This window comes from Xyrauchen texanus, chromosome 18 (assembly GCF_025860055.1).
Source record: "Xyrauchen texanus isolate HMW12.3.18 chromosome 18, RBS_HiC_50CHRs, whole genome shotgun sequence".
Taxonomy (NCBI): domain Eukaryota; kingdom Metazoa; phylum Chordata; class Actinopteri; order Cypriniformes; family Catostomidae; genus Xyrauchen; species Xyrauchen texanus.
In genome coordinates this window covers 20,476,351-20,499,708 of record NC_068293.1, presented here as the reverse complement: position 1 = coordinate 20,499,708, position 23,358 = coordinate 20,476,351, and the positions used below count along the sequence as shown (strand labels likewise).

Below are 23,358 nucleotides of genomic sequence, written 5' to 3'. Positions count from 1 at the left end.
ATTGTATTTCTTGGTTCTAGTTAGCACTCTCACTGCTGCATTTTTAACCAACTTGTATTACAATAATCTAGTCTTGAGGTCATGAACACATTAATTCGTTTTTCGGCACCAGAAACAGGTAGCTTGTGTCATAACTTGGCAATATTTCTGAGGTGGAAGCATGCAGTTCTAAAAATATTGGAAATTTGGTTAGATTGATATAAATTATAACTCTTACATTTTTGTCTGTAGAAGTTGACATTATAGTACATCCATCAGGAGTCAGATGATATTTTAGCATCTTATTTTTGAGGTTCTGTGTTATTGGAATTGAGTAGAGGGAAAATTCTAGCCATCCACTCTTTAATATAATTTATATACTCTGTTAATTTGAAAATTGTGCCAACAAATTGTATTGTTGGCATAACAGTGAAAACGTATTCCATGGTTCCTGATAATGTCTCCCAGGAGGAGCATATATAGGGAGAAAAAAGAGGACCTAAAACTGATCGCTGTGGCACTCCATACATAACTTTAATTTGATCTGACAGTTCCTCATTTACAGAGACAAAGTGGTAACGGTCAGAGAGATAAGGACCAAAACCAAGTTAATGCCTATCCACAAATACAACAGAATTCTCAAGCCTATCCAAGAGAATGTCATGATCTATGGCAGAGCCGGCCCAAGGCATAAGCGAACTAAGCGGCTGCTTAGGGCCCCGGTGGCCACCAGGGGGCCCCCAAGAGCACATGATTATTTTCTTTTTTTTTTTTTTTGTGATTATACTGTCAATGGACAATGGTAATTATACAAAAACGCAATATTAAATGCAATATTATGTTAACGGGCTGCAGGATGCAAGCACATTCAGACAGCAAAACAGCAATGTCACAAAAAAGGACATATCCTCTGGTGCAAAGAAAAGGAAAAAGAAGAAAACAGAGGAAGAGAAAAAACAGCATGAAGGCATGTTAAGTAGCTAGGCTAAGTTACCAGCTAACATTAGCTGGCTAGTTAGTTAACATAGCCTATGTATATCTTCTTTTTTTAGGAAAGTTTGATTAAACATCCGTAAATAGCCTTGACATCTTAATATATTATTAGTACAACATATTACTTAGCAAGTTTTAGATTAAAGTTTTTGTCTTCTGTGTAAAAATAACTTTCCTGGGTATATATTTTTGTAATAAAAATAAGCTTCTGTTCCATAAACTTGGTACTGATAACTGACAACTTAACATTATTTACATCAGTCTACCATTTTGGGGTCTTTGCTATTATATTCCAATATCATTATGCCTCAATTAGCTAGTTATAGATTAAGAGTTGTTGTTTAGGTGTACAGATGGCTTGCTGCTGTGTATAATAATTTGTGTTGAGAAAATAACATATTTTGTCAAATATTCTGTCAAATATGTACTCTTATGAAACTTCCCTAGGAGCACTGTTGAAATATTTTGGACGTGGGGCACAACTAACACCACCTGCCCCAAGTTCCAGTGCTACAGCTGATGATGATTTTTCAACAATACCAGATCATTATATTTATATGGATAAACCATGCCTTTGTTTTTGACAGACAGTTGCATTACCTTTTAATATGACATCTAACATAGCTAGCTTTTATTATTATTTTCATCTTTCATCAGGTCCATCCTCTGCATGCGAGGAGCACTTCCCAGCACGTGCATCCACTGATGTGGTCATCTATCCTGTCCGACTCAGAAAGGACTGATTTGGTAAGCAGAGGGCCACTGCCTATAAAGGAAAACTTCACATTCCCTGAAAAACCTGATGGCCGAAGCTTCCACTACACCTACAGAAAGTTAATTAATGGGGAAAAAAGTGGAGCTGTAAAATAAATTATACTGTCTACAGCTTCTGCTGCAAATTGTTCTCTAGGAAGTACACAAAACTGGTAACAGAGGATCAACAGGATTGGGTAAATATAGGTGTGCTACTATTACATTTAAAACCGTAGAAGGGTAAAATCATGCCAGGCAGACACTGGTATGTTGTAAGCAACACAGCTACAACTAATACAATTGATAAGGGGTGTGTTAGATTTATAGTGTGCGAATAATCAAGCATTGACAATATTCAATCATATTGGCAGCACCGAGGGGCCCCCAAATCAAATTCTGCTTAGGGCCCCATAAAGGCTTGGGCCGGCCCTGATCTATGGTGTTGAAGGCAGCACTAAGATCTAAAAGCACTAGAAGAGAAAAGCAGCTGCGATCAGATGATAAAACCAAGTCATTTGTACCTCTGATAAGTGCAGTCTCTATACTATGATGGGGCCTAAATCCTGACTGAAATTTTTCATATATACCATTTCTATCTAAAAATGAACATATTTAGAATGACACTACCTTTTCTAGTATTTTCAACATAAATGGGACAGGATGATCTTAATCTGTCTATAATTAGCCAGTTCTCTTGAATCAAGATGTGGTTTCTTGATAAGCGGTTTGATAACTGCAAGTTAAAAGTTTCTTGGGAAATGCCCTAAGGATAATGAGGAGTTAATAATATTAAGAAGAGGTTCTGAGATTACAGGAAACACCTCTTTTAGGAGTTTAGTCAGTATTGGATCTAACATGATGTTGTTGATTTTGATGTTTTGATAAATTTGGTTAGCTCTTCCTGACCTATAACGGTGAAATTACTCATAGGGGATAATTTTAGTCTTCAGGGGTGCAGTGAAAGATGAATGCGTAATTTAAATTTTGTTTCTGATGATTTCTATTTTATCAGTAAAGAAAGTCATAAAGTCATTACTACTATGCTGCAATGGAATATCTGGTTCCATAGAAGTTGTATTCCTAATACATTTAGACACAGAACTGAAGGATATCTAGGATTGTTGTGGTTATTTTCTATGAGTTTGCTCAAATATGTAGACCTGGCAGTTTTTAGAGCCTGTCTGTAGTTAGAGACACTATCCTTTCATGCACCGCAATATACCTCTAATTTTGTATTCTTCCACTTACACTCCAATTTGATCATTATACCATGGTGCAGGATTTTTCTCTTTAACTTTATTTAATCGGAGGGGGCGACACTATCTAACTGTATCCAGACTCAGTTTAGCTCAAGGCCCTCTCCTTGAAGACGGCCCTCCTGATAGCACTTCGTTCAGGCAGATACTCACATCATCCTAAGACTGCGACCGGGCTACGTGCCCAAGGTTCCTACGCCCCCCTTCAGGGATCAGGTCGTGAACCTGCAAGCGCTGCCCCGGGAGGAGGGGAAGGCCTTTTCGTTGCTGTGTCTGGTACGTGCTTTGCGTATCTGTTTGGACCGCATGCAGAGCTTTAGATGTTTTGAGCAGCTCTTTCTCTTTGAGGGAATGAGACATTGTTTCCCCCTTCCCGCGACACTAGACCTACCACTGTAAACGGCCGTACCTTATTCTCAGCTCCTCAGTGCAAAAACCTGACTGACAGATGTACGCCCACTTCCCTTTATACCCGTATGTCCGGGGGCGGGATATGCAAATTCTGTCTGCCAATTTCTCATTGGCCTTTTCTCAAGTTCAGAAGTATGCGAGGCTCTCAAGAAAGACCCCTTGTGTCACAACATTCGACACAGCGTCTCGTTCCTTCCATCAGGGAACAGAGTTTACAACAGTAACCATGACAAAATTAGATCTAGTGTATGATTTTGGCAATGAGTTGGACCATTCACATTTTGTCTAACCCCAACAGAGTTGAGAATATCGATAAATGCTAATACCAGTGCATCATTTTTATTATCTATGTGGATGCTAAAGTCACTGACGATTAAAGCTCTATCTACAGCAGCCACTAGATCTGACAGAAAATCAGCAAATTCTCAAATGAATTCAGAATATGGCCCTGGTGGACTATATACTTTTGCAAGAACAAACAATGACAAATACTTTTTTTTATCTGACAATGTCATTAAGCATTATCAGTTCAAAAGAATTCAACTTATATCCAGACATTTGAGTAACACTGACAATAGCACTGTAAATAGTAGCAAAACTTTGTTATTTTCAAGTTTGACATCAATAAATTTTTTCTAAATTAATTAATGTGGGTTTTGTGCTTGGTAGTTTGGGGAACAGACACAGTCTCTATATGACATAAAGGTGATTAATTCTCTATGTGTTGTAGAGACCCTTCATCTTGTCGTCTTGACCCTGCTCCTATTCCTCTTCTGAAACTCTGCCATTCAGTTATTTCTGCACCTATTTCTCACTTCATCAATGCATCTCTTACCTCTGCCTCATTCCCTCTGCCACTCAAAACTGCTGCTGTTACCCCTGTTCTCAAAAAACCCAACATTGATCCCTCAGTATTATCTAACTATCGTCCTATTTCAAATCTACCCTTCATAGCTAAATTACTAGAAAGTACTGTTGCCTCCCAGCTTCAGTCTTTTCTAGTCGAAAATAATCTTTTGATCCTCTTCAATCTGGTTTTCGCCCTCTACATAGTACTGAAACTGCACTAGTTAAGGTACTCAATGATTTGCTTCTCTCTGGTGACTCTGGTTCTCTGTCTATGCTCCTGCTGCTGGACCTCAGCTCTGCCTTCGATACTGTCTCCCATCAACTACTCATTTCTCGTCTTTTGGATGTGGGTATTTCTGGTGCTGCTCTTTCTTGGTTTTCTTCCTATCTCTCTGATAGACAGTTCTACATTTCAGTTCAAGATTTTCACTCACCTACTGTCCCCCTGAAGCAAGGTGTCCCACAGGGATCCGTTTTAGGGCCATTACTATTCATAATTTATATAATACCTCTTGGTCAGATCCTTCGCCGTCATGGTTTTAATTATCATTTTTACGCTGACGACATTCAATTATATACTACCTGTACATCGACTCTATCTATCACAACTGACAAAATCTCTGCTTGTGTGCATGAAATAAAAGATTGGCTTCATTCAAATTTTTTAAAACTTAACATGGACAAAACTGAGATTATTTTTACCGGACCTCCGTCACTCACTAACAAAATTCCTACTAACTTCACCTGCAAGTTTGCTGGCTCTCACGTCAAACCATCTAGTACTGTTAAAAGTCTTGGTGTAATCTTTGACTCCTCTCTATCTTTCCATTCTCACATTAATTCTATCACTAAATCAGCATTCTTTCATCTACGTCGCATCGCTCAGCTCCGTCCCTTCATCAGTATCTCAGACGCTGAAACTGTCATCCATGCATTTATCACATCACGTCTCGATTATTGCAATGCACTTTTATTGGCCTTCCTGCTAGCTCCATTTCCAAATTGCAATACATTCAAAACTCTGCTGCCAGAATACTCACCCACACCAAGCGTTCTGCACATATCACCCCAATTTTGCATGATCTTCACTGGCTTCCTGTGGTTTACCGTATCAAATTCAAAATTCTCCTTCTCACTTTTAAATCTCTGCACGGCTTGGCTCCCTCCTATCTCTGTAATCTGCTTCACCCCTACGCACCGACTCGCTCTCTCACGATCCTCCGACTCTAGCCTTCTCGTCGTCCCTCGGCATCGCCTTGTTTCGATGGGGGCAGATCATTCAGTGTTGTAGCACCCAAAATATGGAACTCTCTACCCCGATCACTCTGTTCTGTTAACACTATCTCTGAATTCAAATCCATGCTCAAAACTCACTTATTTGCTGAATGTTATAACTCTTAAGTTGTACTGTTTTTTTTTTTTTTTTTTTTTCCGCTGGGTGCTGTCCCATCTACCTAACCTTCTCATTTTCTGTACCTTCACTGTTATCTACCTGCTGTTGTTTTGTCTGCTGTCTTTGTCCTCTGCCTTTATTGTTGCTTGTCTATTGTAAAGCGTCCTTGAGCTCTGGAAAGACGCTATATAAATAAAACTTATTATTATTATTATTATTATGTTGTAGTTTGTGACCTGTGTGATTCTAAAGGCAGCAAGCAGACATACAGATTAGCCAGTTTGTCTGCTTCCTGACCTTGGCCCCAGTTAGTGACATACTATCACTATATTACGACTATGAGCCATATTACAAGAGAGGAGAGAGGCACTTTCTCTGGAGGGATGGAGTCCATCTCTCTTAAGCAGGTCAGGTCTTCCCCAGAAACTCTTCAAATTGTCTATGAATCCTATGCTATTCTCCAGACACCACTCAGACATCCAGCCATTTAGAGACACTAATCTACTAACCTTGTCACAACGATGAGCACAACGATTATCTTTAGTGATCTCTGACTGGCAAAGCCAGACGTCGCTTGTGCAGACATGAATAACAATCTTAGAAAATCTACATTTAGCAATAACCAGCACTTGTATATTTGATATGATATCAGATGCTCTGGCACCAGAAAAGCATTTAACAACAGTGACTGAAGTCTCAATTTCCACGTTCCTTACAATAGTCACCAATAACAAGGGTGTTTTAAAAATTATTCTCAGTGGGTGCATCACTGAGTGGGGAGAAACAATTGGAAATCCTAACAGGAATGGGAGTGTGGTATCGCTTTACCCTACAAGTATGCTGCCAAGACGTCACCCAAATGCGCTGCAGGGGTTCTATAGCCGGAACCAAAGTGTGTGTTGCTCGCTGTACTATCCACATTCGAAACAGCATCTACTGGCTTCACTTTCTCACTGACCTCCATTAGCATTCGGATGTGTGTCTCCAATTCATTAAACTTCTCCGTCAACCTGACTAATTACTTACATTTATCACATGTGAATCCTTCACTGCTGACAGAAGAAGCTATAGTAAACATGTGGCATGCAATGCACGAAGTGATAATATGAGCGGATGCCATGACTTACCGCAATTGTTTGTTGTTGTTGTTGTGGTGGTGGTTTTTGATCAGCAGGGGTTTGAGATCGATGTGAATCTCTTACGTTATTGCTGTTGTTGAGGTGGCTCCTGATCAACATTGGTTTGAGATTGATGCAATGATCCATGTACAAAATGCGTGTGGAAAAACGTGCAGCTTAATTGCGCTAAAAGTTGAAAGGCGGGCGTGCGCAGTTGTGCACGTTGAAGAGTATAAAAGCGGAAAAAACAATGCATGAATGAAAAAAATGGCAGAGATTAAAGATTAAACACTGAAAATAGAAAGATAAACAATAAGCAGGCTAGCAGGCTACAAACACAAGAGCTAGCAGCAACAGAAACAGGAAACAAGAAGCAGCATCACCACAGCATAACCAAAAGCGTCCACAGAGCTCAGAACAAACTAAAAAAGCCTTTTGCTAATGTTTCCACAAGCACACGAAAATGAGCAATACATTCCTTTGTCTCACAGGCACAAGCGCTTTTTTTTAAACAGTGCCCATTGAGACTATTTGAGACCCACTGCGCGAAGAGATTTGAGAAGGGTTTGTTGCAAGATCATGCCTTGCTTGCCTCCTCTTCTCCATATCAAGTGGTTGAAGATCTGCACCCCACAACTGGTGCCCATGATATGATCACACTGGGCGGAAAAGAGGGGGATGCTGTTTTGTTGGATGCTGGGCTTTCATAAGTGAGATGTGCATGACCTCAGGTGAGGTGCTTAATTTATTTTCCCCCGAAGATGGGAAATGGGACAAAGCGGCCTATGAGGCTAAGTTGCTTGGAGGTCTCATTTGAAGGTATTCACCGGTGTACTTTCTCTATGTGTCGAACTTGCTTCTGTTCTTTCCAGAGCTGCTTATTATGACTTGAAGTTCTTTCTGTTCAGTGAGATTTCATGTCACTGATGCAACTGGTGGTTGTTAAAAGCACCATGTCACGAATTGGCACTCTTTCCATCAAGATTTCTGCCCTGGAAATTGACAGATCTATGGGCAGTCTGGTGCCAGTGGAATGATACTGGCGCCTGGATAAAAATTGTCAGGAATTCACCTCTTGCCTTCCATGCCGTAGTGATCCGAGAAAGAAAGTGTGACATACCCCATGTAATGCAGGACAGGTTTGCCTGTATGTATGCTGGATGGACCCTGTAGAGTGGTTTCTTCCACATTTCCAGGACAGCACTCTCTTTCCCTGGCCTTGTATATGCACTATTCCAGCCTTTGCCATTGGTGGTGTGCCAGAAGTCTCCCATACCCCAACACAACTGTCAGACCTCGTAGCAGTGGCACAAAGCACACACATGTTCACAAAAAGTGAGCAAAAATTCAGTTTAACTGACTGTAGTGTAGAGTTCAGCCGCAGTGGCTACACACAAGTCTCTGGGTCCTTTTGTCCATTGTACTTATCTCCCAAAGTTGGACTCATGTTTCTGTTTGTAAGGCAACCATGCAGAAAACACCAGCATACTGGGCACTAATAGCCTTCTATAGCCGCTATTATTCTGGTGCCCAAGTATGAAGGTGGGATGTGACCCATACTAGACTTGAGGCACCTGAATTTGACACTATGCCAATCAAGGTGGTTACTCAGAGACATATTTTGTCTCATGTCTGTCCGTTAGACTGTTCGTGTCAAACATGTGTTGAAACTTGGCTCAGTAACCATGTCAGCACACCTGACCATTGAACACATTCAGTCCATTCTCCTGGACTTGACAAGGAACCATTACATTGCGTCAGTTCCAGCGAGTGCTAGGATTGATGGACACTACAACCACTGTCCCCACACTAGGCTTGATACAGAGAAGACTTCTTCAGTGCTGGCCCAAATCGAGGTTCCATCATCATGCTAGGCAACATGGTCACCTTCACTTCCCAGTGATGCATCACTCTTGGCGTTGGCCCAGGTTTTATTGTGAAGGTGTGACACTCGCCCAGATGGACAGACACAAAGTTGACACCACGGGTGTGTCCAACACAGGCTGGAAAGCCATGTGTGAAGGACATCCGTCATTTGGCACTTCGACAAGTGGGCAACCTACATGTCACATACTAGACCCCGAAGCTGCCGCCAGGCGCCGCCATTTGCGCCATTTAGAATTTCAGCCGCCGCCAGCCAATAATTTCGTAAGCCAAATTGAGCCGCCATCTGATAAAGTTTGGCTGAGCCGGCTAGAACTATTTGCATCAAATAATAATTCTATCACATAGTGACATACACACACGAAATATATAAACAATACACGAGATCTATTTTCCCACTGGATTCATAACAGCACAGTCTTGTGCTCGTTGCTACTGATACACAGACTCACAGTGAATTGATCGACCAATTAAAATTGCTCGTTTTCCGTACAGAAGAAGCTGATGCATTTTTTCTCGCACTGAGGTGAAATGGCGGAAAGAAGCAAGCAAGGTAATTTTGATCTCACTTCTCACTTACTTTCCTAATTCCTACTTACTTTTTTTTTTAACTTAGGCCTACCCAGACTTTTGTTAAATCTTCAGGGCACGGTTGCACAAACACCTGAATCAAAGATTGATGTTATGAACCAAATATTCTGGAACGGAGAGATTTATAGCACTGAACGTGATATTACTGCAGTAACAAACCACCATTTCCACATTGTTAATTCACGACGCATGCTTCAGTGTACATTGAAGTGAAATGTGCAAAACTTTGTCCAAAATAATACTGATACCAGTGTGTGTTTATATTAAGGCGAGACACGGCAGGCAAAAACATTGTTTTTTTTTTACTGGTCAATTTTGAGATTTTTGGATATTTGTCTTCAATAACATGTCTTCTTTCAGACTTGTGGTGAAAAAAGTCCGAAATACACATTTAGGTCTTTATTTTACTACACTTCGTCTGTTTGCGTCTGTAGATTTCTCATAAATTCAACAAAAGTTTGCGTCTTTAATCAACATACTTCTCCGCGATCTCTGCCGTCATTCTGTAGACATGAAGTGGCAGCTTCAGCCATTTGCAGCTATGAAAAGTTTGGCGGCTGCAGCAGCCATTTAGGTTTTGGCTGAGCCGGCTAGCCAGCCAATAACTTCATCAGCCAGCCATTATTCTCAAAACAAATGGCTTCGGGCTCTATCACATACATCGCCTGGAACTGCTTGCAGTCCTCCTGGCTCTAAGAGCCTTTCAGTAAGATGTTCTAAAGTTTTGCACTCAATCATATCAAGAGCACGTTAGTTGTGGCATATATACATCGCCATGGATAGAGTATGGCCATGCCCAATGTTGAACCTGGCATGCCAAATTATCCTCTAGAGGGAGTCATGTCTCCTATCAATACGCGCATTGCACGTCCCCAGCCATCTGAACAGCATCGCAGATTTCCTCTTGCCACTGAGTGCCAAGCCAGGGGACCCCATCCTCAGACAGTTCGGAGGATTTGGGAGTTATTCGGGAAAGATGAAGTGGACCTGTTTGTCTCCCCAGAGACCATGTATTGTTGTCTCTGGTTCTCCATGACACAAGCTACACTAGACTTGGATACCTAGGCCCAAAGATGGTCAGGTCAAGTATTTTGCAAGATACAGGAAGACAAGTAAACAGTGATACTAGTTGAGCTGAAATGGCCCAACAGCCATTGGTTCCCAGAAGTGGTAGAGCTGTTGGAAGCTCTCCCATGGGAAATTCCAGTAAGACATGAGTACACAGGCTTTCAAAACAAAATGTGGGTATTTATTTTCACCCCAACAAAACATTTCAAAGTCACAAATGAAAGAGTACAAAGTGAACAAATCAAGCCTAACAAAATAGTCAACTGAACAGAACTTAACTAAAAAATAAAGATAAACTGAGGTTAGCTCAGAGCTCAAAACAAATTAAAAGATCCTTTTGCAAATGTTTCCACAAGCACATGAATCTCATGCAGCTGAAGATCTGCACCCCACAATTGATGCCCATGATATGATCACGCTGGGCGGAGAAGAGGGGGATGCTGTTTTGTCAGATGTTTACTGTTTTATTCATGCTTAAATTTATGATTTACAGTATTGTATTATTTAGACCCATAAAGATGTCTTTATATTTCTTCAGACTCGAGTTATTCAATTACATGTATAGTATCTCCTGACCTCCTCAAACTCGCACTCTTGACGTGCATATCTACTGTTGTTGTTTTTACATTTGTCTCCTATTATTTACCGGCAATTACATTCTTCTAGCATTTTTGTGACAGAAACGGCTCAAATGTAAGAATTGCCACCTTGTGGATCTAGTAATCTTTGCAAATAATACCAGGCACATGCACATTCTACACGTTCATAGATGTACATTTAGAAAACCGGGCTGCGCACATTCAGAGCTCGAGCATTCTGCCGATGACGAGGTATGCATCACATGTCCTGCTCAGTTTGCGTCTGACTGAATTATACTTTGGGCTTAAGACTGTGCTGCTACTCACTTTTTTATCAGCCAAACATGTTGGGGACCTTCAAGCCTTTTCAGTCAGCAACTTTTGTTTAGAGTTTGGAGCGGGACAATCAAAGGCCATTCTCAAGGGCAGAGAAGGTTAGGTCCCCAAAGTGCTGGCAATCTGCTTTAGGGCTCAGGCTGATACTCTGCAAGCAGAGTGAGACTAAGTGACTGCACATGCTCTGCCCTGTGAGGGCACTATGCATGTACATTGACTGCACAATTTAATTCAGGGTTACTGAAAAATTCCACTTTATTTTGGAGGCCATTCACAGGGTTTGGCCATCTCCAAGCAAATAAATTCCCACTTGGTTGTAGATGCCATTGCGCTTGCTTAAGATTTGCAATGCTCATTGCACCAGGAGTATGGCCTCCTGGGCATGGGAAAAAGGCATGTTGCTAGACATATGTCTAGCAACAGGTTGAGCTTCCCCTGACAACTTCTCCAGGTTCTATAACCTGTATGTATCTTCCCTCACTTCCCAGATTTTCATTGAGAAAGTGGGTAGACTGTTTAATGTTCACTGACCAGCTGGCTAGTGTTGTTGTATTGGGTGAGTCAAAAACTATTCCCACGGGTGTAAATGAGAGCATGCAACCAATGTTTCACTACTCTGATGACTAGTGTCATTGTACCAAAGTTCTTGGACTGGTGCTTGACAATTTTGCTCCATTCATTCCCATTAAGTATGATGCTGGGTTGGTATCGCTAGTGTCTCTTTCTTAGCATGTTCCTCCACTTTCCATACTATCTTTGTATATTGTACTTAGTATGTAGCATACTAAGGTGTGGTTATTGCAATGCCTTTTTACTACTTTTCCTGTTGGCTAGTTTGAATTGCCCTATCAGTGGCATGGTGTTATGGTATTCGGCTCCCACAGCATCAACTACTGACGCTGCTTTGAAGCAACTTGAAAAGGAACTTTTCAGTTACTGGTGTAACCTTGGTTCCTTGAAAGGAGGGAATAATATACTGTGTAGCTGTGTTACACTACTGAATTTTTGCTGTTAAGGCACCCTTCCCTTCAGTCGTAAAATTCTGCTCATATGCCCATGATGATGCATGCATTGGGTGGAGTGCCAAGCATCACCAGCCAATCAAATTGGCCCCTAGGAGGAGCTCCCACAGCATCAGCATCACTGATGCTGTGTCTCAATCACTCCTTTCAGGGAACCAAGGTTTCACCAGTAACCCAGATGTTTATTTTTCTTACCCTTGTTGGGAAATAGTTTTTTTTCTTGTTTTTAAGCATAAACATCACAAAATTTTGTTCGATTTATGCTTAATACAAGAAAAAAAATTTCTTGTATTAAGAAAAAAAAGGGTAAGAATAATAAACTTAATTCCAGAATCATTCTCTCCTCAGTAAACAAGTCTTAATATCTCATGCAATTTGGCTTCTCAATTAAATGTCTCTTATTTTAAGGATGCTTAGATATTTTTACTTTAAAACAGCAAAAATATTGATTAATAAGCATGTAAGAGCAAAAGAGTATAGAAAAAGAAGTAGATTTCTTTTTAAATAGAAAGTGCTTTTATTTGGTTATGAATTATTTAAGTGCTCATGGAAGATAATTTAATATACAATCTTATAGTTTTCCATGAGTACCATATTACCAAAATTTCCTTTGCTTGCTCGCTCTCTCTCTCTCTCTCTCTCTCTCTCTCTCTCTCTCTCTCTCTCTCTGTCTCTCAGTCTCTCTCTCTCTGTTTTCCTATGAATGGGCTCTTCAAGATGAGTAGTGCTGTAGTCGTGACTACAGAGCATTGTGTCATTTTCTGGGGTCTGGGGAATAGGATAGCCTGCTTTGCTGTGATGCAACCATTTGCTTAACTTTTGTTTGGTATCTCTCTCTCTGTCCTTTTTTTCTGAATGAGATTTGCTGTTGCACAACTACAGGAAGCTGAACAGTGTTCTTATGCACTTGAGTGGGCTGATATGTAACACCAATCATCAATACATAAATACATCAATGTACATAAATACACATTAGTACAGTAGAAGTGAGGAGCCATAGGAGAGAAAAATTACAAATGAGATCTTTTTAATATCTCATTTGTTTCTCATACACAGAGATGAGATGGAGAGCGAATTGAGACTTTTTCTTGTAATTATCCTGCTTCTCTGATAATTTAATAATAATAATTTCAGATAATAATTTTAGATAAATTACCCTCTTTTCTTCTGGGACAAAGAACTAACAAGGAATCTTAGCAATGTTAGAAACTTTACTTTACCAAGATGCCAAAGTCTGCAATAAAATATTTTAGATTCAGTGTGAACTATAAAGTTTTTAATATTTTTTTCCCAAGATCAAATTATCTGAGCTATTCTTTCCACATAAATTGTATAGGTCTGTTCTCTTCCTGAATGTCAACGATTGTCCAATTTGAGTCTATTTTTTTTTCTTAAGTAATTTTAGGAGAAATTTCTATGAAAGTTGATACTTAACAAAAGCAATAAGCTATGAGGGATCATGCATTCTAGCGATTTAACAACAAGTATTGGGTATTCAGAGGTCCTAAGTGAACCAGAGATGCTTTTAAAATATAATATGGTGTCAACGGAACAATGATAAGACCATGATGTTTAATAAAGTGTTATGTTTATTGGCAATAAATATTAGAATAAACAATTGTTCCTCCAAGGAATATACTGTAGTTAATTGTCCTAACAGTTGGCTACTTACAGTTACCAAGTAATGTAACAACTTGCCGCACTATAGTTTGCAATATATATACAGAAGGTGTGCCTAATCAATTACAATGGATCTGAGCATGGCCCATCCAGTCAGAATGCAGTCAGAACTATCTGTTTAGTAAAACAATAAGAGCTCTGACAAACTGGGTGGAGTATGTGCCGAATTGGTGCCTTATATTTAAATAGCTCTCTTGACAAAATTATGGAAATACATAGTGCAGTACAGCAGTGAAACTACAACGCTACTGCTGAGACTGATTTGAGAGACTGATTTGAGAGACTGATTTGAAAGACTGATTTGGTCCATTGATAAATACCAGTCTGCTGTTAGTTGCATGTGTAAAGAGGCTTTAGTACAATATCTTTGCTTGAAGAGGAAGCCATCTGATGACTAATGGGCTTAGAAATATATTCAGCCTCAATTAGTGCTTCAATTAATATTTACTCAGCAGGAAGCTTCAGCAGAGGCTACTTGAGTCATAGTAAATGGCTTGTAGGTTTCTCAAAGTCAGCTCCACTTTATTAGAGGTTCCTATTTCGAACTAGTTAATTGCATGTTGGCTCAATTTATTGCAGGTTTGTGGAAGCATAGTGAAGAGATATGCCAGAAAAAAACAACATAAAGAATGTCAAACTGTTGAGCAATTGCCTGTCATGTCTCAGAAAAAATTGGTTTTCTCCATCTCTTTGCATCTATCTTCCTCCAACATTTATGCTGGCTTTTAGTTGTCTTACCCCACCATGGGTCCTCCCCGATCCAGACTATACACCTGTCTGGGGTTGAGCAGGTACTGGAATTTCCGCAGCACCCTGATTAGGAAAGATGCAGAGAACAAGTAATCAGCATGAAATGCACTTAAAAAGTCAAAATTAGAAAAATTACATTCTTAACGATTGGTAGCTGCCTGCATTGAATTCAAGGCTTTGATTCTGGACTTCAGGGCAGCCACTGGAACAGCATCCTCCAGGTCTATGACTATGTCCCAACTAGCTCTCTGCGGTCAATTAACTAGCAGTGCCTTGTGTTCCCATCGCAAAGAGGCAGAACACATACAAAGATTTTTAGAAGAATATCTCAGCTCTATAGGTCCATACAATGCAAGCAGATGGTGATCAGCACTTTAAAGCACCAAAAAGCACAGACATCAAAAGTACACATCTGGGATGGCACAAGGGTGAGTATATGATGAGTGAATTTTCATGTTTGTGTGAACTATTACTTTAACAGCTTTGCTGTCGTTAGCTGTATTTAAGTATCTAATAATGGGTCGATCTAACGGCGATCATTTGCCTCGTATTTAATGTGAAAGGGTGATTTGTCTGCGATTCGTCTCTCATTATTGTGTCGCCTTCGGTGTTCAATGTTCTACCTAACATATTTTGTGTTCCACTAAAGAAAGAAAAACATACAGGTTTGGAACAACATAAGGGTGAGTAAATGATGACAGAATTTTCATTATCACACAAACCTGGGAATCGATGGAGACAAAAGAGAGTCCAATAAAAGATGTAAGAACACATACATAGATTTCACACTGTTGCAGAAGAACTCTTCTATAACCTTGAAGCAATAAAATTATTATTGAATACTCTGCTATGTCCTTCACTTCTAACTGTGTTAGCTACTATGCCCTTTTAGTCTGCAAAGACATACAGAGAGGAAGAGAGAGAGAAAGAGAGAGAGAGGAAAGAGAGTAAAAGCAAAATAAGAAGGGCTGTTAGTTTGTGGTGCGTCACAAGAAATGCTTTTATGTAGGGATGATAATTTGAGCACTTATCAATACTGAAGACTTCATTCATTCCATATGCAAAGAACAAAAGAGCACAGTCAAGTGTCAAGCTCAACCAATGAGCTTTCAGTGTACTGAGCAGGGTGAATATGGTCAAAGGATCTACCAAAATGCTCTTTCTTTTTCAGGCGCAAGGCAGTTATCACGTCTTTGTTTGAGCACATGTCTAATAATGGAGGATAATCGGCCAATTAATTGTATTTAAAACTGTGTTGCTATGGTGATGCCAGCACTAAATCCCAAATCTGGTCCCCCAGAGGATGTTGGGTGGGTGGTGAGAGCTGAAACAACACCCACATTCTTCCTTCTTAAACAGCTATACTGTCTCCTGCTAGCTTTGATGGGATTTAGGACACTGCCAGCAAGCTAGAAAAAGAGTGGGCCTTTTGTTAAATTGGCTATTTACATATGACTGAACTAGATGGTTAGACAAACCTCCTCAATTAAAAAAATAGGTAACACTTTTGATTAGTGTTATAAAGTGGTTAATGCAGTAGTTTACATGAAATTCCCATAAGTGGGACATTTTTGGCAAGTTTAGTTTGTGGCAAGATTGTCAGAACTCTAGATTTCTGAAGACAAAACAATGCAAACATCTTGGTTACTTCCATAACCTCCGTTCCCTGATGGAGGGAACGAGACGTTGTGTCGACGAAGAGACACTAGGGGTCTTTCTTGGGAGCCCAAGATCTTTGATGAAAGGCAAATGGGAATTGGCGAGTGGTATTTGCATGCCACTCCCCCGAACATAAAGGAGCTAGCGTACGAACTGCTCATTCAGGTTTTGTGCTAAGGAGACAAGAGAGAATGTCCCGGCCATTTCAGCAGGTAGTCCAGCATTGTGGCAGGAGGGACACAATGTCCCGTTTCCTCCATCAGGGAACAGAGGTTAAGGAAGTAACCAGGACGTTCCCTATCTGTCACTCACTCGACGTTGTGTCGATGACACAACGTCGAGTGTCCACATCATGGGGGTGTCACTCCCAAGGGGAAGACACAGCTGAGACCACACCCCGCCCAGAGAGAGGGGGGTATTTTGAGTGGAAATACGTCACATGGTCTAGCCGACTCTTTTTTTGTCAGAAGTATGTCATGTTGAGAAGTCCCATGTTAGGTCCTACCCAACGGGGGAGGAGTTTCTACAAACATGGTGACTGTGGCAGAGGGGCCCCTGCCCAAGGAAGATGCAGTTTACCTACAGGGAAAGATATAGATAGCGGAAGATATACGTTGTGTGGGGTTACCAATGGGGAACCAGCACATTAGGAGCACCTACCCCAGTACAGGGCTTAGTTAGCACGTGTACTGAGCTGGCAGCGAGTTTCTTCGCAAACTTGTCTGCCACAGGGCTAGGAGTAAGTCATCCAGGGAACACATTTTGTGAAAACTACTGGGAGTCAACAGCGCCCGTCTTCAGCGATACACCTGACCAGCTGTAACGGACTTACCTGTTCACTCCTGCCAAGACACGGGATGAAACCGGCTTAACCTGGTGAGATGAACCCCACTGCTCTGAAAATGTCTGTTAGAGAGGCGCCACTGGTCAGACCCCAGGAGGCCGTAACACTCCTGGTAGAATGGGATCGTAGTCCTGTGAGAGATGGCATGTGCTGGGCATGATATGCCATAGCTATGGTGTCAATGATCCAGTGGGCGATCCTCTGCTTCAAGACAGCGCTTCCTTTCCGCAGTCCACCAAAGCAAACAAAGAGCTGCTCAGAGATTCTGAAGCTCTGCGTGCGATACAAATAGAAGCGTAACGCGCGCACCAGACACAGCAATGTCAAGGCTGGGTATGCCTCTTCATGGGGCAGTGCTTGCAGGTTCACCACCTGAACCCTGAATGGGGTTGTGGGAACCTTGGGCACATAGCCCGGTCGGGGTCTCAAGATCACTTGAGAGTAGCCCGGACCAAACTCCAGGCACGTTTTGCTGACAGAGAACGCTTGTCACCTACCCTCTTGATGGAAGTGAGCGCAGTCAGCAGGGCAGTCTTCAGAGAGAGTTCCTTAAGCTCAGCTGACTCCAAGGGCTCAAAAGCGGGCCCCCCATAGACCCTGAAGGACTACAGAGAGGTCCCAAGAGAGAACGAGGCGCGATCTGAGGGGATTCAACCTCTTAACGCCTCTCGGGAACCTGATGATCAGGTCATGCTTCCCTAAGGACTTACCGGCTCCTTACCGGCTATAGCGGCTACATACACCTTCAAGGTGGAGGGGGACAGCCGACCCTCCAACCTCTCCTGCAGGAAGGAAAGCACCAATCCGTCTGTACATTTCTGAGGGTCTTCGCGTCAGGAAGAACACCACTTAGCGAACAGATGCCACTTCAAGGCATACAAGCTCCTCATAGAGGAGCCCTAGTCTGAGTGATCGTGTCTACCATGGCAGATCTTCCAGAGGTCTGGTCGAGGGTGCCAGATGGTGCCACATCCCTGAGAAAGAAGGTCCTTCCTAAGGGGAATTTGCCAGGTGGGGGCTGGCACGAGGAGCTTGAGGTCCGAGAACCAAGTCTGGGTGGGCCTGTAGTGTGCTACTAGGATGACTTGCCGATCTCTGGGTACACCCAGGGCCGATCTCTGCAGTACACCAGTGCAGAGGGGGGAGAAGCCACTGTAATGTGCCATCAGAATCCAGCAGAGGCAAATGGAAGCCGTGGAAATTCAGCTTAATGAATAGGACTGCTCCGCTCCAAAGGGAAAATTGGAATGAGCGGTTCGCACGCCAGCTCCTTTATACTCATATGTTTGGGGGAGTGGCATGCAAATACCACTCGCCAATTCCCATTGGCCTTTTATCAAAGATCAGAGGTGTCTCGGGCTCCAAAGAATGACCCCTAGTGTCACTTCATCGACACAACGTAGAGTGAGTGACAGATAGGGGATTAACCATACATATACAGCATTTATTAGCTTTGGTTTAAGTTAACTTTCTACACATACTAATACATTTATAATACAAATAAATATATAGACATTTTAACAATACAAAAGTTGTAAAACTAAGATGAACTAACAATGAACTAAAATCTATTTATAAAAATAGTTAATTGTTAGTTTTTGATACCTTATTTATTTATTAATTATTATTATTATTATTTATTATTATTTTTAACGAGCACAAAAACCAGATTAGTTACATTCATTTATACAGCACTTTTCTAGGGACTCAAAACGCTTTACATAGTAGCAGGGGATATAGTAGATTTGTGTAAGTTTGACATACACCAATCATTAAAACATTTTAAGACACTCAAAGGGAGAGAAAAAAAGGGTTTAATACCTAATGCATCTGATGCATGGTTCCCCAAAATATTAAAATTATGTCATAAAATGAAAGTGAATGGTGACTAACATTTCTGCCAAACATCAGCAAAAGAAAGTTAAAGAGTTTGGGAAAACATGAGGGTGTGACACAGAATTTATTTTTTGGGTGAGCTATCCTTGTATCTAATGTTCATATGTACAGCCTTGTTGTATAATAAAGCTGTATAAAGTGTGATAGCATGACAAATTATGAAGCAAGAAATTGAGCTTTAAAAATGTTTACCTCTCACCCTGCTGACCACCACTTTTAGGGTTAACCAGCACAAGAAGGGGATGTGTTCCGGGCAAAGGGGTGATCTTAAAGGCAGAGAGGAGAAAAAGACCTCTTTACACCTGGTATTAAGATGTGTTTCGGCGATCCGATCACAAGTGGTCAGCACTAAATACAGGTGTAAACGGAATGCAAAATGCTATTAATCGGATCACACAAACAACATATGAAGGTAGTCAAAAAAGGTATATGAGCACATCACATTTGAGGTGTAAAAACTAAACTGTTCCGGACAGCAGTGAAGTGCCACCCCTCACCTGTATATTAACCACTGTATTAAAACAAGAGTTTAACATTTAAATATAAGTGGATTTAAAAGGAAATAACCATACAATCGGACAATTTGAAAAGCAAATACATACATTAGCATGAGAACTTCAAGGACCTTCTTCAATGTGTCTGATATCAACAATATAACACAGATGCGAAGCACACACAAAGCTGAAGCTTAATTAATACAGGTATTCCACTACAATGACATGAATTCTGCTTGAAATGTTGCGTTTGTACTTAGAATACATTTCAAAAGCATCTGGGAGAACAGTGCGGGTTTGTTTGGTTTATTTGAACTTTATTTTTATTTTTTGACTTTATTGCTCACATAATGATTGATGTATGACGTCATGAATTCAGAGACCCTCCCATGAACACAAGTGATCACAGAAGATGCATTTAAAGGGATAATTCACCCAAAAATGAAAATGTTCTCATGATATACTCACTCTCACATCATCCCAGATGTGTATGACTTTCTTCTGCAGAACACAAATTAAGATATTTTGAAAAATATTTCAGCTCTGTAGGTCCTCACAATGCAAGTGAATGGGTGCCAAATTTTTGAAACTCCTTAATCTACATAAAGGGAGCATAAAAGTAATTCATATGATTCCAGTGGTTAAATCCATGTGTTCAGACACGATATGATAGGTATGGGTGAAAATCAGATCAATATTAAAGTCATTTTTGTCAGAAAGTCTCCTCCCTGCTCATTAGGGGGTGATATGCAAGAAGGATGTGAATCACCAAAAATAGAAGGAGAAAGTGAAATTAAAGTGGAAATTGACTGAGCAGGGAGGAGAATTTATAGTAAAAAAGGACTTAAATATTTATCTGTTTCTTACTCAAACCTATTATATTTTTTATGAATATATGGATTTAACCACCAGACCAGAGTCATCTGGAATACTTTTATTTTACTCATATGTGCATTTTAGAGCTTCAAAATTTTGGCACCCAAAGAGCTGAGAAATTATTCTAAAAATGTTTGATTGTGTTCAGCAGAAGAAAGAAAATTAGACACATCTGGGATAGCATGAGTGTAAGTAAATGATGAGAGAATTTTCATTTTTGGGTGAAATATCCCTTTAAGTGATCAGGTGTAAACAGCGATGTGTCTCACCTGAACACATGTGATCGGATCACCCAAGATGCATCTTAATACCATATGTAAACAAGTTCAAAAAGTCACACACACACACACACACACACACACACACACACACACACACACACACACACACACACACACACACACACACACACACACACACACACACATGTTGTGTTTCCATGTTTTATGGGGACTTTCCATAGACATAATGGTTTTTATACTGTACAAACTTTATATTCTATCCCCTAAACCTAACCCTACCCCTAAACCTAACCCTCACAGAAAACTTTCTGCATTTTTACATTTTCAATAAACATAATTTAGTATGATTTATAAGCTGTTTTCCTCATGGGGACCGACAAAATGTCCCCACAAGGTCAAAAATTTCAGGTTTTACTATCCTTATGGGGACATTTGGTCCCCATAAAGTGATAAATACACGCTACACACACACACACACACACACACACACACACACACACACACACACACACACACACACATACTGACAATCTGTGTGGTGCAGGCTTACTTGCAGTGCTTGACCATCACTGGCAAACTTGAAACACTGGCCAGTGTCCTCAGGACTTGTACTGGGGGATGACTCTCCTTCACTTCTTTTAACAGCAGGCTGACGGTCCTACACAGTGATAGGCAGATTTGACAGAGTACAGGTTACAAACCCAAAGAAAAATCAAGAAAGAGATGATGAGGTGTGAAAAGAGAGAGATGATGATGAGAGATGTGAGTTTAATTGTACATCTGAGACAAATGAAATACATTTACATACATATTTTAGATGTACAGATATACATAGTCAACAAACAGACAATGTTTTGACATATCTGCAGATGTTTTAAACTGATATTTTACCAAAAATGTTAAATTATGTAATAATTTACTCAAACTCATGTAGTTCCAAACCCATATGACTTTTCCCCACACTGTGGAACACAAAGGGATATGTTATGCATAATGTTAGCCTAAGTCACCATTCACTTTATTGTATGGAGACATGATGCAATGAAATTGAAAGGTGACTGAGACTAACATTGTCGCTAACATCTCCTTTCATGTTCCATGGAGGAAAGAAAGTCATGTACAGTAGGTTAATAATAACATGAGTTAACAGTAAATTAAGACATTATTTGTATTTTTTAAACAGTTTAAAAACAGTGAACAGTTCCTTTGAGACTTAAAATGCCTGAAGAAAGATTTAGAGCAAAACATGGCTATTTGAATAAATATTAGAACATTTGCAAGCAATGGGAGGGTGCAGGACTTAAGTCTATTTTTTCAATTGAATGTTTCCTTCACACCTGCAGCCATCTAGGTGTGCGAGGGGTGTTAATATGTTTATTTCCTACTAATTATTACTAATTATATATGTATATTAATTACTATTTATTAAATTATCATTCAAACAATTAGGGTTAGTTTATAATAATATAATATCCTCTAACTATCTAGTGTAGACTTCTAATATAATGTCTTATTATAATTATAATGATTAAGAATGGTAGGGAGTCAACAGGTTAACATAACACTCTGAATGCATACCGCAAATGACATTGGTTCCAGAGTTACACTTGTTGACACAAAACTAAAACAAAATCTAAATGAAAACATTTTTGTTAACTGAAATAAAAATAAAGATTAACGTAATTGGAAAAACAAAACTAAAACACAATATGAAACATTTACCATCCACCTTAATTACAGAAAACATGAAAATGCCACAAGATAGATAGAGGTAACACAGGACTAAAAATGTTATGACATTAGACATATTTAAATGATACCAGTAAATGCTTTGACTTTGGCAGCCATAAAAAAGTCTAAGTAAACTAAAACTAAACAACACTGAGAAAACTAAAACTAAAATAAAACTAAGAGACAGTGTGAAAACTATTGAAAACTAAACTAAACTGTAATGACAAATTTAAAATAAATTAGAATAACATTTAATAAATTAAAATAAAAAGTAAATAAAAAATCCAATACTATAATAACTCTGAGTGGTTCTCAAATGGTGGGTCACAAGTCTGTTCTGAAAGGATCATGAACAGCAGGCCCTAACCATATAATTGTGCGTAGTTAGAAAATAAACATTAATAGGCTTATCAACCTTTAGAAGGTAGGAGACCACACTTCCCATATCCTTTGTTGTTGACAACTATTATTTTGTATATTGTTGGGCATATGCAGTGCATTTTAATACATTTTAATGATTGATTAAGGACATTTGGCTTACTGTTCTACGGTAAAATTTGCTACTGTGTAAGGGTAAGGTTAGGGTTAAATTGGCCTGAAGGATCAGCACTTGATGTTCAATAGGAAATCTGGGTCTTGATGCAAAGTCAGTTAAGAACCACTTAATCATGCAGTGGGGTGATCTTACCAGGACAACAGGGCAGATGTATGATGGCAGGAGAGTGTGATCTTTAAATGGTCCGCCATCACATGCAGGCTTCACATGTGACGCACACTTGTTATGGAGCTGGAAAATGTAAAAATATAGATGAGTGGTGAAGTAAATACATCAACAGACTGTAATGGAATTGGCTAACAATCTTTTCTTGGGAGTAAAGGGATCTGTACTTGATTTTTAAATTAGTTGTAGATTTAAAGCTAAACATATCAGCACATGCTGTTTTAACTTGAACAA

At 40.0% G+C, this 23,358-nt stretch overlaps 1 protein-coding gene across 1 annotated transcript in view; it reads right to left on the bottom strand.

Moving 5' to 3' along the window:
- LOC127659143 (diacylglycerol kinase beta) overlaps positions 1 to 23,358 on the bottom strand; it is a 172,456-nt gene that overhangs the window by 89,748 nt on the left and 59,350 nt on the right. Inside the window, exons 16-19 of the mRNA XM_052148814.1 lie at positions 23,092 to 23,190; positions 21,223 to 21,330; positions 19,253 to 19,326; positions 14,650 to 14,724 (exon numbers count right to left, since the gene is read on the bottom strand). Coding sequence (XP_052004774.1) covers positions 14,650 to 14,724; positions 19,253 to 19,326; positions 21,223 to 21,330; positions 23,092 to 23,190 — 356 coding nt within the window. The remainder of the gene's footprint in view (positions 1 to 14,649; positions 14,725 to 19,252; positions 19,327 to 21,222; positions 21,331 to 23,091; positions 23,191 to 23,358) is intronic.